The sequence below is a fragment of the Macrosteles quadrilineatus genome, unplaced genomic scaffold (genome assembly GCF_028750875.1).
Source record: "Macrosteles quadrilineatus isolate MER2022 unplaced genomic scaffold, UCM_ALF_1.0 Scaffold_2__2_contigs__length_208266976, whole genome shotgun sequence".
Lineage (NCBI taxonomy): Eukaryota > Metazoa > Arthropoda > Insecta > Hemiptera > Cicadellidae > Macrosteles > Macrosteles quadrilineatus.
The window spans coordinates 98,896,621-98,913,451 of record NW_026542595.1 but is presented as its reverse complement, the minus strand read 5'-3'; the positions used below and the strand labels follow the sequence as shown (position 1 = coordinate 98,913,451).

At 34.4% G+C, this 16,831-nt stretch overlaps 1 protein-coding gene across 1 annotated transcript; it reads right to left on the bottom strand.

The window, feature by feature from the left end:
• Nucleotides 1–388: 388 nt before the first annotated feature.
• LOC128986858 (dehydrogenase/reductase SDR family member on chromosome X-like) lies at nucleotides 389–14,454 on the bottom strand. The gene is made up of 6 exons (XM_054407430.1): nucleotides 14,286–14,454; nucleotides 13,467–13,574; nucleotides 12,051–12,224; nucleotides 9,368–9,578; nucleotides 2,563–2,764; nucleotides 389–799 (listed from the first exon to the last, which is right to left on the bottom strand). Exons 1-6 carry the CDS (start codon nucleotides 14,386–14,388, stop codon nucleotides 614–616), a joined length of 984 nt encoding a protein of 327 aa, XP_054263405.1. The 5' UTR covers nucleotides 14,389–14,454; the 3' UTR covers nucleotides 389–613.
• Between the last annotated feature and the right edge of the window lie 2,377 nt (nucleotides 14,455–16,831).

Below are 16,831 nucleotides of genomic sequence, written 5' to 3'. Positions count from 1 at the left end.
CAACACTATCTTTACGCGATCGTTGCGTAAACTCCTACTACACTCCACTGCTATTCATATCAGTAATTTTAAACTAGTGATACTTTAAATTCAGTCTTTATCAGCTTATTGGCAAATTTGTGTTGGGCGATCAAGCTTTACAACAATTGGTAGACGACTCCAACAAAGTATAACCTGCGTTCTGGCGACAATCGTTGCCAGTTGACAGAAGTGAATGGAAAAATGTGTTTGAAATATGATTTTTATTTGCTAGATTACAACAAGAAACTGAGTTTAACTATATTATAAGTCATAATAAGAATCAACAAGTGGGAAATTTGAGGAAACAATCACATATTGAAAAAATATACATTTATTTTTATCACATAACATCATTGTTTGTGATAACTTAAAAACAAAAACTTAAATAGATACTTTTAATGCTTAGAAAACTTAAAAAAGTCTTTTAATGCTACAACCATTCATTGCAAAATATTTAAACCTAGCAGAACTAAAAAACCACTTAAAGCTATAACAGAAAGTAACAGTGACTCAGAATTAAGTACACAATAAATAAAAGACTTAAATAATTAAATGCAAATAGGAAATACTGTTACGGTTGAGAAGCGCTTGTTTATAACTCAAGACCACCGAAGGACAAGATGCCCAATGTACGCTTCGAGTGGTTAAACAGTTGGACTTGTGCTTGCTGATCCTGAGCCAATTTTGAGATGGAAGCTGATCTAGCGTTGCTGATGTAGTCTCCGCCCTTAGCATGGAGAGCGGCAAACATGACTGTAGTCGCACCTTCCTCAGCTGACTGAAACAGTTATTGCCTTGATGAGACTAAAGTTAAATATACCCCCGCCGTAGCAAACCTGCGGACTAAGCGAATTTCCATTTGTCTGAATTGATTTTCAGTTAAATATATTTTAATAACATTAGGTTTAACGAGTACCTAGGTTTGCTGCTACAAAGAAACTAATAAAGTGTGTTTTTGAGTAAAATATTGATAGCTTAGTACAAAATAAATAAATTTGCCAAGTTTGTTCAAAATATATTCATAAACAAGCAAACTACAACATTTGACAATATTCTCCATAAGAATAACATGGGAATTTTAAATTTACAATTTTTTTTATTTTCTCCGTTACTAATATTGGAACAAAAATACTTTTATATACTAAATTATTTGTTTTTTTAAGCTCTTAAAAAAGGTCTAACGAGAAATTGGGAAATTTTGTGTTTTGAGGGTCAAAAGTGAAAAAAACCAATTTTTACCCCATAAAACCCCCCGTAAAGCCCCGAGAAATTGGGAAATTTTGTGTTTTGAGGGTCAAAAGTGAAAAAAACCAATTTTTACCCCATAAAACCCCCCGTAAAGCCCCGTTCCCATGGTCCGATCGTGCTGGTTCGCGAACTCATTCAAGTTTATCCCGCTTTACACCTTTAAACCAAATTTCATCAAAATCGGACAAAAATTACTCAAGTTATCGCGTTCACGGACGTATATATATCTAATATATAAAATTCTCGTATATATATATAAGTCTATATATATATACATATATAAACATTTGAACGAATAGTGTTTTTGGCCTCTGGGGACATCAAAATGAAAAAGTAAATCGGTCCCGGGTCTAGGTCTTACTGTGCCACCTACGGTAATAGCCCTATAGGGAAATTCGCTAAAATGAGGTCACGGTAAACAACAATGAACATTTTGAAATGCTTTAAAGGAGTATAATGTTTTTCTATCATTAGATTTTGTAGGGCACTTAACTTAGGAACATATTATAGAAAAAGCGGAGACTAAACTAAGAGTTGAGTTTCAGTCAGTTGAACAGAAAACCTAAGGTTCACAATATATTTGCTTTTATATTTCATCTTCCCGTGATGTTTCTTAACCCTTTTTTCAATATTTTTTTCAAATATTATTTTATTTGCAATTTTGTCTGTTATCAACCTTTATAAAAGTGAGCGATTGGAGTAACAATGATATTTAATGGTAAAATCACAAAAATTCCTATATTTTTTTCAGCATTGAGGGTTGTACCATTTTGTTGATAATTAAAACTATAACATGCAAAATTTATTAACAAAATCTTCATTATTTCTTGGGTTGAACAGATAATTGTAAACACCAAGATTCTTACTTTATTCAAGGTTAATGTTACGCTACAATAATCCCATATAAATCCAGAACCTGTGACATACTTTGTTTAATCCAGACATCCGTCTGACAGCAAATTATAAAAACGTCATTAAACTAAATGAGGAAAGCATTATATACGCAGCAATTATATGTCACACTACAAGGCAATTTAGAAAATACTATGTGTATTTTAAAATTTAGAATACAATATTCACGCTTTTATACACAAACCTAAATGTCCCAAAATAGTGCTGCTTTTCTTCCTAACGAAAACAGAATTTATTTTCAACTTTTCCGGTGAACTTGGAACCCCAATGAGTCTGGGATTAATGAGGGTTTATGGTAAACCATAGTTCCTCCCATGATAATAAAAACTAACTCTGACATCCTCTCATAATGTATCTAGGATATTCAGAGGGTTTGATTACCTTGAACAGTAGTCCAGGAGCCCATGGCATGATTATCTTCATGTAGGTTCCATTGAACAAATCAGTGTTGACGATGCCGGGGTGTACAGCCACCACCCTTACTTGAGAATCCATCTTGCGCAGGGCTCGGTCTAAATGTAGGGTGAACATCAGCTGGGCTGCCTTGGACTGAGCGTACGCTGCTTGTGTTATGAAGTTGTATCTGAAAGGTATAAACTGGTTAACAATGACTAAAACACTAGTTTAATTCATTTTTTCCTCTTGAATTGGTTTATGAATTATAGTTGTGTGTGTTTGTGTCGTTAACCGATTAATTTGATGTCGGATGACTTGTTTCAGTGCTCTTATTTAAATTAAAGGATTTAACCATAACTAAAGGAACTACACGCTATCAAAATTAAGGGCTTATGTAGCGGATAACCGATCTAGATTTCCTGCATATAAGTACACTAGCTGAGTACCCGTCCTTCGTACGGGGTTGGTATACAATGCTTATTGTAGTTAAATACTCGGGCTTTGCATTTGCAATGAGAGAGGACACGTTTTGAGAAAATTTGGTTTACTATAATCTACGGTATACTATAGTATATAGAATATCTACCATAGCCATAATGTTCTACCACTTCACCTAAATAATAGAAAGAAATAAAGTTCTCACACTCAGGTTTTTGTTGCTGCTTGGTTCAAATTAGCTGTTGTCATAAATGTATAAAGAACTAATTGTGCTGCACCCTGTTGGTAAACCGTATAACCTTTTAATGCTATTTAATATCATAGAAACAAGTTGTGTAGTTGAAACAGCTGGCAAAATTATTTAATTCCTTTTAAATATGAATACTCATAAGGTTAACATGGGAAACTCTAGAGCCGCTGGGGCGGAGCCCGAAAGGATTTTTGAGGTGAGAATATGTCTATATGTTAATCGGGAATGTGAGCTATCATCATACCAAATTTCAACACAATCCGACCAGTAGTTAATGTGTGATTGAACTTCAAACAAACAAATAAACAAACAAACACACTAACTTTCACATTTGTAATATTAGTATGATGATTGATGCAGATTTTGATAGACTACGCAAGACTCAATAACGCTTTCTAGCATCAGGTAAGACTTTTGAATAAGCATCCTCCCAGTTCCTACGCTATATCCTATAATTTATGATCTTGGAAGAGTGGCTGATGCAGAAATACTTTGACAGTGTTGAGGATTTTTTGATGCCAACATGGACACATTGATATTCTAAAAAGTAGTGTTATAACCTCACTCTTGTAAAATTTTCTTGAAAATAGTATACCCTTTCTGTCTTAAAATTATAATTACTTTAACCAACTGGCGATAAGTTAGGATCTTTAACATAATCATTCGAAATTGCAAAGTTTTTTCCGTCCGTACTATAGGCCCCTGAATATATGGTTTGACCTAGAAATAATTAGAACACAGATGAAACCATTATTGTTCGATAGTGAAAAGTATTGTGAATAACATATCAAAAGTCTCCAAAAATATCTTTGGTGGAACACCACCATTTTTCCAAAATGGCGGCCAAATCCAGTAGTTTTTTGCTTTTTATTAAAATTCTGACTTTCCAATCAATATTGGTGAAAAGTCGTCAATACATTTAATGTTCCTCCTGAAATTACCTTTAAAATGATACCAAATACATGTACCTACAACAAAAAATAAACCCCGTAGAAATAATAAAATATTTCAAATAAAAATATTTTTTATAAATTAATGTAATAGTCCAAGCAACTAAAAAACAGACACAGGGATCATATAAATATTTCCAAATAAACATTTTATGGTTTTATTTTTATTGTTGTGGTGTGCAGAGTGACATACCAAAAGTTGCAAAAATTCAGTCCATGGGACACCCCTAAATTACGGAAAAAATGGCGGCTTTTCCCAACATTGGACAAATTTTGCAAAAAAAAGATATCACATGTTTTTTTGCACATTTTTCGAGATATTGACTTGGAACCACGACCGATATTTTTTGGATGGTCCGTACTTAATTTCAATAGGGGACGCTTTTTGGGCCGCCATCTTGGATCAGCCATATTGGATCTGCCATATTGGATATAAATATTTTTTAATGTAATTATAGTGTTGTGACACATGATTATGAACTAGATTTCCACGCTGATTTCAATGCTGAAATCCGTTTTTAAATAAGTTTTTTCGTTGCTTAAGATATCTTAAAAAAAAAAAACTCTCCCCTATACATCAGTTATGGACGTATCGTACTTTGAAAATGTGCTTGGATTATTTTTCTCCAGGTATTATTAATGCTTGCAGTTCGTTCTAGCCTTAAAATATTCAGTGATAAAAGAGCTTTCATTTTAGTTAGCTTTCATTTTGTTTTATTTATAGTTAAAACATAACAACACAAAATTAAATTAAACTTTTTTTATCAGTTTTTTTTTAAGATTTATATCTCGAGTTGTTAATATGTTAACAAGTTCGTTCTGGTATCAAAGTACTCAGTAAATGTTTGGCTTTAATTCTATTGATTATTAAATGACACATGACAAATTTAAAACGAATCATGTAGGCCTACCTTCAATGAACTATTGAATGAATTATTGTTATTTTGAAATTTGTCTTTAGTTAAAGACATTTATCCCCAATTCTAAATAACTCCCAATAAGGAATCCATAGCTAAAATAAAAGTCAATACTTGAACGAACAGCTATGACGAGTCTTTCCCGTTTTCACTCTGCACAACACTACAAAATAAAACCATAAAACGTTTTGTTGAAATTTGTTAAAGGCCATATCCTATATTTATCCTACTAATATTATAAATGAGAAAGTTTGGATATGGATGATGGATGGATGTATGTTTGTGACAAGTAAACGCGAAAAATACTGGTCGGATTGGGCTGAAATTTGATATGATGATAGCTGACATACCCGATTAACATATAAACGCATTCTTATCTTAAAAGTCCTTTCGGGCTCCGCCACAGTGGCTCTGGAGTTTCCCATGTTAACCTTATGAGTAATCGTATTTAAAAGGAATAAAAGAATTTTGTCAGCTGTTTCAACTACACAAGTTGGTTCTATGATATTGAATAGCATTAAAAAGTTACAAGGTTTACCAACAGGGTGCATTACTATTATTGTTTTACATTTATGACAACAGCTATCTTATTAAGGCCATAAAGATAAAATTTTGTTTTTAAAAGGCTTATGTGTAACTATTTTATCAACAGATGTAAAGATCAAAATGTTTCTATTTCGTGTTCTCTTCCCGTTGCAAAGCACGGGTACAACAGCTAGTCTAAATATAATTTCCAAGTTACACAGGTACACTCATTATATAAGTGCAGTTATTTATAAGTAAGTTATTCATATGTACCATCAGTCAAACACCACTCCCAATCTGTTGGATCTGCTGGTGAACTATTTCCACGCCATACTTGAACCTGATAGTACAACCTTAGACTGTGGTAGTTTTCAATGTGTTTTTAAATTGTCAAAGTACGAAACGTCCATAAGAAATGTATGGTGGAGAGTTTTCGTTTTTATATATCTTAAAATCGTAAAACGCTATTTAAAAAACTGATTTCAGCATTGAAATCAGCGTAGAAATCTAGTTCATAATGATGTGTCACAACACTAATCACATTAAAAAATATTTATATCCAATATGGTTGATCCAAGATGGCGGCCCAAAAAGGGTCCCCTATTGAAATTAAGTACGGACCATCCAAAAAATATCGGTCGTGGTTCCAAGTCAATATCTCGAAAAATGTGCAAAAAACATGTGATATCTTTTTTTTGCAAAATTTGTCCAATATTGGGAAAAGCCGCCATTTTTTCCGTAATATAGGGGTTTCCCGTGGACTGATTTTTTGCAACTTTTGGTATGTCACTCTGCACACCACAACAATAAAAATAAAACCATAAAATGTTTACTTGCAAATTTTTATACGATCCCTGCGTACGTTATTTTTAGTTTGCTTGGACTATTACATTAATTTATAACAAATATTTTTATTTGAAATATTTTATTATTTCTACGGGATTTATTTTTTGTTGTAGGTACATGTATTTGGTATCATTTTAAAGGTAATTTCAGGAGGAACATTAAATGTACTGACGACTTTTTACCAATATTGACTGGAAAGTCAGAATTTCAATAAAAAGCAAAAAACTACTGGATTTGGCCGCCATTTTGGAAAAATAGTGGTGTTCCACCAAAGATATTTTTGGAGACTTTTGATATGTTATTCACAATACTTTTCACTATCGAACAACAATGGTTTCATCTGTGTTCTAATTATTTCTAGGTTTTGCTATTTATTTTCTTATTTTAAGGCGCCTACTATCTTCAGTCAAGGAATGACAACAAACCTCAATTCTCAGAATCCCTAATATATGCTATGTAAACCATCATCGATTTACTCATAAATCATGTACCAATAAATTATAGTACATTGCATAGAGAATGCAATTTTTTTCTTGATTCATGATTTAAAAAAATCTTTGACCTTAAACTAACTAGGGTACACTTTTGTTTTAATGGACATTAACTAAATTATAAAATATGATCAATCAAGGGGTTCAATGAAAAATCAAAACAGTTACCGGTAGCCCACGTAGGCTTAGTATTAAAAATATTTTACCACCTTAATAAAAAAACCAAGAATATTTAAGAATATTTCTACAACATTGATTGGACATCATTTTATAAATATGAATGAATGAATATTTGTAAAGATAAAAATGAGACAAACTGTCCTACTTCTACATATCAATCTTAATTTTGTTTTAAAAGTGTTAGAAGATAAGGGGGAGTTTGATTGACATAAGAAGTCCTTGAGCTACAATTGGTCCATTGTAACATTTCCTGCTTCTGATTGGCAATTGAGGTGGGAAAATCAACGGACCCTTATTCATCAACAATCTTCTATCGTCCACAAATATCAACATACATTACTGACATCAATAATTCTTATCATTATTGTCTGTATGGAACTAACAGCTATGTATAAGGAACAAGTCTCCTATGAAGAATACATCATCCATTAATAGAATCGTCAATTAACATTCAAATAAATACACAAAGGACTTAACAATGTACAAAAATACCCCCGTCGCAGCAAACCTGCATACTAAGCGATTTTCCATTTACCCGGCTTGATTTCTACTAAAATATTCCCTATAAATTTTCAGATTTATTTCTTATTTAAATAACATTAATTTTAGTGAGTAGTTGTTTGCTGCTACGGGGAAGATGTTGAAGTGTGTTTTTTCAATTGAAATATTGATAGCTTAGTATGAAATAAACCAAATTGCCAAATTTGATTAAAATATATCCAAAAACAAGCAAACTAGAACAGTTTATTTATTCTTCATAAGAATAACATGGGAATTTTCAATTTACAATTTTTTTAATTTTCTCCGTAGTCAACGAACATTCAAAAACACTTAAATATACTAAATTATTTGTTTTTTTAATCTCTTCAAAATGGTCTAGAGAGAAATTTAGAAATTTAAAGTTTTTAGGGTCAAAAATGAGAAAAACCCATTTTTACCCCATAAAATCCCCCATAAACCCCTGATCCCATGGTCCGATTATGCTGGTTCGCGAACTCGTTCGAATAAATGTAGGTTTACACGTTTGTACCAAATTTCATCAAAATCGGATCAATTTTGCTCGAGTTATCGCGCTAACGGACACATATATAAACATATATATATATATGAATTTGAACGGATGGTGTTTTTGGCCTCTGGGGACCTCAAAACGAAAAAGTAAATCGGTCCCGGGTCTAGGTCTTACCATGAGACCTACGGTAATAGCTTATTCCCTATATGGGAAATTCGCTAAAAACATTTAACAATTAAATTAGTCAGCCTCCGTACCGCAACCAGTCAATAGTTGATCTTAGCTACTTTAAATGTTCAAATGTTTTGTGTTTGTTGTTATGTCCTTTGTGTATTTATTTGAATGTTAGTTGACAACTCTATTAATGGGAATGTTAGTTGACAACTCTATTAATGGATGAAGCATTCTTGATAGATCGTAAAGTGTGAACTGTAGGCTTAAAGGTTTGTACCTTATAATTGTACCTTATAATAGGCCTACTCATGGTGGAAGTCATGGGCCTACTAGCTCAACTGAGTATAATGACTCAGCAAATAAATTTATAAACAAACAGATAAATAATGAGAACAATTTATTTTATGACTTGAGCAGTCACAAAGACTAGTGCTTGTATCTAAACGTCTGTAAGGTGTGAGAAAAAAATTTTGATATTGGCTTCCTGGAAGGGGTCGGATAAACAGAGGACCGGTAAAACCAAGGCCGGATATGAGGGGTTCTACTGTAATCACTGTCCTGGAAATGGTATAAAATTCGTCTGAAATCTCCATAATTTGATAATATTTTTTATGAACTTTTGCAATAAATGGTGTTTATTTATTGTTGTGTAACCAAGTGGTTAAAAAGCTCACTTATTAATCTGAAGAAAACCAGTTTGTTCCTAAGAAAGGTTTGTTGCATTTTGTGATGATTTGAAAGTAACTTGACCCCAGCAATCCAAAATCAACCAAGGTTCATAAGTTACATCAACATCAAATTTGTTTACATCTCTTCAACTCTTATTTCCCCATATAAATATCAACATGAGAAATCTCCTAACATTCATATACATCAAAGTCTCTAATAAACCAACAATAATTTTACTAATAAAACGTTTAGTAGTTTACCTTGTATAGTACCCAACCAATGACCATTTGTAAACACCCTGTACATGAACTATGTCTAAGTATGAGGATGACACTTACTTCATGTTGATGTTGTCATAGTCGATAGGGTAGGCTGCATGATGTGCACACGATGTTACATTGACTATCCTTGCGATTCCGTCCGTCTGAGCTGTTTCATGCAGCCTCCGCAGCAGCAGATGGCACAGTAGGAAGTGGCCGAGGTAGTTGACGGCCCACTGGGACTCGAATCCATCCACAGTCTCTTCATACGGAGTAAACATGATGCCAGCTAGAGGCCAACACATCATGTGTGTAAAAATATTGAAAATCCCCATAACATCAATATTGACTATACATTTTCAATCAGCTGTTTCAATCGTCACAAACAAGATGTTAATGTTTCTCCAGGATGCTATTATCAAACTCCTCAGTCCAGAAAATACTTTAAATCCATTTGCGTTTGCTTTCGAATGCACCCTTAACACGTTCGTGGCGGCATGCGATCGCTCCCATACGGAACCCTAATGCCATCCTGGTGGGTGCGATCGCTCCCAAGCTGCAATGCAGTACGAAATGATTTTATTTTTAAGTCAGGATTAGAGCTAGAAACTTGAAACCTCGCACAGCACTGCTCAATAGTATACTGTATTTTGTTGTGGTGTAGGTTGGTAGTAAATTTCCCTGTAAAATCCCCGTCTGGCAATCTCAAAAATCTACTTTTTGTCCCGTCTTTTTCCCTCCATTTGGCAATACAATTCCAATGGGACCAGCTACGTTTCAAGCAGTGCTGCTATCTGTGGGTGTTTAGCGAACTACGTCGACTCTCGTTGTAAAGCAGGACATTCCCGCACGTTATTTGCTATTCGTCAGACCGAAATTGGAAAGCCAATCACACGCGGCAATCGGGTTTGTTCGGCGCTGAGGGCTGCGCCGCACTGGGGATACGCCCGCCATTTGACGTGCCGCCGCGAACGTGTTAAGGTTAATGATTAGAATACACAACAGAAATTACAAGCACAATTTACAGACAACAAACTAAATAAGCCTTTTATTTGCATTAAATGAATTCCTACACATTCACACAAACAATTGAACTTAAATCTGGAAATTCAAATCAAGTCAATTTCTTTATTAATTAGGCCTGTGTAAAAGGAATGGTGTCAGATCTAATTTAGGCAAGGAAAAATAAGTAGGATGTAAATAACCCTAGGTACAACAACTACATCCAAATAACACTAACAGCACCATTTTACTTTAATTACAAATTAATTAATTAATTGAATAAAAATTTCTCTTCCAATTATAATTCCTTTAATCATAAATACCTTTATTTGTTTCTTGAATTTCTTTAGCTTAGTCCAATTTTTAATTTCTGACAATCTATTAAAATATTGGAGCCCAAGTGGACTAGTCTTTTGCTAAAAGAAATACAATTTATTTTTTTACAATTTAAAATCATTTGTGTGCCTAGTGAAAGTATGATTGTGGCCCAAATAACTGGTATTAGGTTTTGTTTTGCGTACATAACCCATTGATATAAGTAATAAAAATCAAATAGTGGTACCGGTACTGATGAAATACCCTGTTTACAAAACATAACCTTAACATGAGCCTTGTACTTTGAACCTGGTATGATATTAAACAGGTTTCTGAAACATGCTGTATAAGAAGGGGTTATCACTTACAAGAAGGGGTTAGTACACATGTCATATTATATGTACGCCATCCTTGTCTTGCAAGTGTCTAAATGTTTTCCAAAATTTACTGTCTGTTTATTCAAGTTTTTTTTTTACAGCACTTAAGCAAATCAGAACTTCAGCTGTAAAAAAAACCTTTAATAAACAGACAGGGAATTTTGGAAAACATTTAGACACTTGCAAGATAAGGATGGCGTACATATAATATGATATGTGTACTAACGCCTATTCTTGTAAGTGATAATGCCCCTTCTTATACAGCATGTTTCAGAAGCCTGTTTAATAGGCCTATCAATATCATACCAGGTTCAAAGTACAAGTAATTGTAATCTTGATTGCTTACAAATAAGGAATCCAGGGGATTTTGGAAACACAAAAAATCAAATAACAAAACACTGATATTCGGTTCCAGTATGGGACGTTTTCTGCGGATTAATTCTAAAATAGTTACCGTATTCAACTTCCAAATAAGATTTCAATTAGTTTAAATAACAAAATCACCCTAACCTAACCTAAAACATAGTCCACCCTTAGGTTAAATTGTAATCCCTAAAATATCTACTCTCTAATGTGGTTTCATATTGGAATAAAGTACCAGTGATGTTACTGTGTGACTAGCTCCTGAACTCTTAGTTGCTTTCCCTTCCAAATATACCCACCCTGTGAATTAGTTAAGCATCTTGACATTCACAACCTGTGGAGCTTAACCTCCACAACGGTTTAAATGTCCCGCCAAGAAAGCAAACATGTGGAGTAAATCAAGCCATTGTCAAACAGAAGACAAAGCGCTCGCACATCAGGAGACGCGAGCGACTCCCGGGTCGTTGTGCCGCATCCACCATGTGGGCCTGTGATTCGCGGTAAATTGTCTCCTCTGGTTAAATTAAGGGGTTCAGTTGTTGTTTCCTACAAAAACAGTTTTGACTTAACAGTCAATCAATCGACAATAATCGCCAACATCGTAGCCTAATCGCCACAAACCAACTAAACTAAATGAAGTAAAGTTGGAGAATTTATTCATTTACTTTCTCAGACACATCCCTACACAATCTCACAGAGCTTACCGTTGTTGATGAGAAGGTGAACTTTAGGCCGGGAGTTGAGTACGGCCGTAGCGAACGCTGTCACAGAGTCAAGAGAGGCCATGTCTAATGGCAAGATGGAGGTTGAACCAGAGGTGATCCCTTCTGCTCTCAGCTTCCTCACCATCTCAGAGCCCGCACTCACATTTCTACATCCTGCACATGGCAAATGTCAAATACATGTTTGAGTAAAACTCTATTTCCTAACGGTGTAGCCTTTCATCCCAGTTTTGCTACAAATATCCTGGGGTTAAAAAAACGCTTTTGGAAAATTTTTCCCAATTCTTAAAATCTACCAAAATAACATCAAATTTTCATCTTAACATTCAAAGTTAAGTTTGTAAGACAGAACATTTAATTTAATTATGGCTTTTAGTGGAATAAGTAATTCAAAACAAAGTTCTTCTAAAATTTTGTTTCCTTGATGGGTGAACCTTTAACATAATCACATATAGCAAATCTCCATTGTTGATTGCAGGATTTGAATCCCAGGGCTTGACGACAGAAGTCCCGCAATCTAACCACTAGTTATGTCAACCAGTTAAAAATCAACCAATGTTTTATCAGGCATATGTACTCAAAAGCAAAAAAACTACCTAGGAAGCGATGGAATCAACATTACTCAATATTGGACAGGAGTAGTGGGTTTTTTTACTGAAAACTTTAATGGGCTGGACAGATTTTTAGTGTTGTGGGTGTGGAGCAGAGCCTAAAACCAGGTAGCTTGTTCAGGGGTTAGAGAAAAAGGCCCTGCTCTACAAACAAACTCATATAAAACACTGTCAGACATAGGGAACTTATTTGCCGCTACAATCTGTTTAAACTTTAAGGACCAAGTTATAGGCCTACACAGAGTTGTCGAAGCGCACTTGATGTGAAGTCGAACTTTGTGGTTGACGTGCAGTCGTAGTCTGTGGTTGTCAAAGTACCTCTTCTGCTTTATATCTAGCAGAAGAGACCCAACCAACAAGCGGTCTAATCTACACAAGATGAAACTACCCTGTTGATAAACAAGTACTACCAGTAAGCAAAGGGTGTGTACTGCCTTCTATTAGGCAATACATTGTTTATCCTTTGTTTCTAAAATATATAAGAACTGTTAAAAATCTGACTGCAAGGTGTCCGTCGGGAATATTTGTGACGACAACACACTGTCAGTGCTGTGTAAAGGTAAACAGGGGTACGCACTAGCGATTCGTGACGTTCATGCCTTGGGCTGCGTTCATAGAATCATGAATAAGCTGAAAATTTAGTGCCCGTTTTCCCGCAAAAAATGCGCCACAGCATTAGTGCTCATATAACAGGACCCTTAAAACAGATAATTGAGAATTATAAATTTAGATCCCTGCGGGTGCACATTTCTTTTCCAGCGGATATGAAAGTCATTTAATTGCTTACCAATGACAACGTGCATCTCACATTGCAGCAGTTTCTTGACAACTGCAGCTCCAATACCTCGAGCCCCACCTGTTATCACAGCTACATCTCCACTACGCGTCTTCAACTCTACAACAAATCCAATAACTTATAAAATGTATAAAATTAATGCGGGTTCCAAAAAATTAACTAAATCAAGCCTATAATACAGCAATAAGACCATTGAGCATTGAGCTTTTAAGCATTGAGATGAAACACTGTATATTCTACTATGGGTAAATTATATTAGGTCTAACCTCTCCCGCTCCAAAGGCATTGGGCCTAGGTCTACGACATCCTGCTAACATTTTGTAAACATGCGATATTTCACATCTACACATTAGGTTTTTGTAAACTAGGCTTAACGTAAGTTTAGGCACTATCTTAATTTGTAAACTAATAACGAACATTCACGAACTGTGTTCAATATAACTTAAACTTTGATAAGTTTTAGGCCCTTCTTCAAAGCTAGAGTTTTGAAAACGAGTATTTTCACTATAATGGGTTCTAGTTAAATTACAGTTAAACTTACAGTTAAATGCTTTCTCAAATCCTAAGATAGGCCTAGATAACTCAGTTAGGGTAGGGTAGTTCCCCACAATAGTGTCAAACCCTGATTACCTAGTTCTTATGGATTACAGAAACTAAATTATCTAGCCTATCAAAGACTGATGACCCAGCTGCTCTTAATGGTGTAGGTATGTGTATAGTGAAATTAAATATAGCCAAAATGATTTTTAAAAAGTAGGTAAGTAGGTTTCTAGGTTAAATCGGATCAGTGTTTATAACTATCTAACTTACCACATTTGTTGTAGCGGCGTAAAAATATATCCTCAATTATTGCGAAAGTTCCTAAAAAATAATAATATACAGGATAAAATAAAATCCTAAGTAAATGTATCATATTTGCTGAAAAATTTTACTTATGTCAACTTACAACTAAGCAGACAAGTGACAACAATTAAGCACGCACAACAACAAACAAAACTTTCGTTTGAAAATGAAACGAAACGAAATGTCAAAATTCAGTGGTGCCAACTCAGTAACCAAAGGCCTCTTTGTTAGTGTTCTACTTGTGAGCATAGATATAACAAAATGTATCAATCTTAAATTTGGTTCAATTAATGTTGACCATTCCAAAATAACTCGATGGCGAGCTTTGGCTTATGCATTATCATTGCATTAAAACTTTAAAGGTCAATCTTCAAACCCTCATTAAAATTAAATGTTCAGCTTTTAAAAACATTGCCAAGATGTAATACTTTGGTCAGGAATATCTCATGTTAAAACTAATGAGTATGTAATTAATTAAAAGTAAGGGAGCATGAGCAAGTCTGCTAATGTTGCTTATATTTAGTTTGTATGACATACTAGCAAGGCCCCACTAGAACAAAAAAAACTAGAAAGTTTTTCCAGTGGGCCTTACATAAAGTCGACGTTAGACAGTAACAGTAACAAATGCCAGGGTTCGGACTGTTTTATAAAGGCCCATTTTATATGTGGGGCACTAGTAAAACGGTAATTTACCACTTACTCTTTACAAATTAGTTGAATTTGGAGTTTAGTTTTGAAAAAATACCACTAAACATTGATCAGCTTTACAGCAAAGGTTATGCCCTCGTTAGCGAATTTCACTATAGGTAAGTAGCTATAACCGTAGTTAGCACAGTAAAACCGTGTTGCGGTTACCATGGTTACCATAGGTTCTGGTGCACACCGCTGGGAGCGCTGTGTAGTTACGTAGCATGGTAGTGCTTACGCCGTAAGTACATGGCGCCTCCAGCGGTGTGCGCCAGAACCTATGGTAACCGCAGCACGGCTGACGGTCTATATTTAATTATTTTTGTCTATGCCTAAACCCAGGACCAGATTATTTTTCATTTGGATGTCTTAAATACTTTACTTTGAAATGACGACCATACGAATGTAGGTATTTTAAGCCGTATGGATGGAGATGAGTGTAGTAGGATGAGTGGCGCGATCTTGTAGTCTTGTTAGTGACTAATGCCAAAAACACTATTCGTTCAAAATGTTTATATATGTGTCCATAAACGCGATAGCACCAGTATTTTTTGTCCGATGTTGATTAAATTTAAATTGAAGGTTTAGAGCAGGATAAACTTGATTGAGTTCGCGTACCAGCATGGTCATTGGTCAGGTCTTGGAAACGGGGTAGTATGACTTAGTTTTGCAATTTCTAAAACTGTGGGTTTTACATGTTTACCCTTAAAACATGTAAATGTTCAATTTAAATTGTGACCATCGTGTAAAACATCAAAAACAAATAATTTTGTTTATCACAGCGTTTGTTGTACAATTAAAGTAAAAAAAGGATAAAATGTAAAAAACTAGTCTACGGGTTAAAACACCTTTAATTACAATTAATTTCCAGGTACACCTATTTCCTTTTCCTTTTTGCACGATACAAAGTAGAAATGAAAGTGTATACCCTTAACTATCCGAATGTCTATGTAAAACACAATAGTCTAAGTGTCATGTTAATAATACATGTGATAATGCATAATAACCAAAGAACAACAGTGCATACTTCTGAAAAATTTACTACGAAATGTCTGAATGTCTGATAAAAAAACTACCAGAAAACCTCAAGTTATGTGGAGTGGTGCAAATCAGATGTCATTTGAACATTTGGTACGGTATTTCATAATTTTGAGACTTTTACAATAATTGTTGAGGATTTAATCTTATTTCCACCTCCTAACTATTTATTTTGTACGTGCTTAGCAAAATATATTTTGTTTACCTAATAAATCGGAGTATCCATAATTGTTTTGCAATATGAAATTCAAGTGTTTGATGATAGCAATAATCTATTTTCTTTGAATTTATAAGAACTATTTGTTTTAGCCCTTGCAAATTATCTGTCACCTTTTTGTTTGCTGACTCTTTTGGACTTAAATCCGTTTCATACGTTAAAAATATACATTAGCAGATGAAGAACCTCCAAGAAGACTTCTCCGAAATGCTTGTAGCAAATCAGCTGATTTCCAGACAATGTCAGCTGCGCTTGACAAACACAGTCAGCTGAGCACATTATCAATTGTTTAAAAACACTTGAGTCAATACTCAAGTAATGTTTCTTGACTCTACTCTTTCTTTTATTGTAGACAGAAATAAAAATGAGTTAAACCTATTTATTAACTGTTTTGTTCAAAAGGAGCCGGTATTAGTATAGCACTGCTTTAGTATCAAATCAGAAGAGTTACTGGTATTAATTTGCAGAATTTGCTTACTTGAGATTATTAATATGGTTTAACAAAAGGGGCACAACGCGAAACCCCTTTTTTGTTTAAGCTTTTTAAACTGAATAGCTACGAATGCAGGGA

What these genes read in the sequence shown, in the direction of transcription:
- LOC128986858 (XM_054407430.1), bottom strand. Translation starts at nt 14,388, where the DNA reads ATGATACATTTACTTAGGATTTTATTTTATCCTGTATATTATTATTTT. An exon ending in TATGACAACATCAACATGAA is followed by an intron (nt 2,765 to 9,367) that starts GTAAGTGTCATC and finishes TATACCTTTCAG; the next exon opens with ATACAACTTCATAACACAAG. An exon ending in CTCCTGGACTACTGTTCAAG is followed by an intron (nt 800 to 2,562) that starts GTAATCAAACCC and finishes TAACTGTTTCAG; the next exon opens with TCAGCTGAGGAAGGTGCGAC.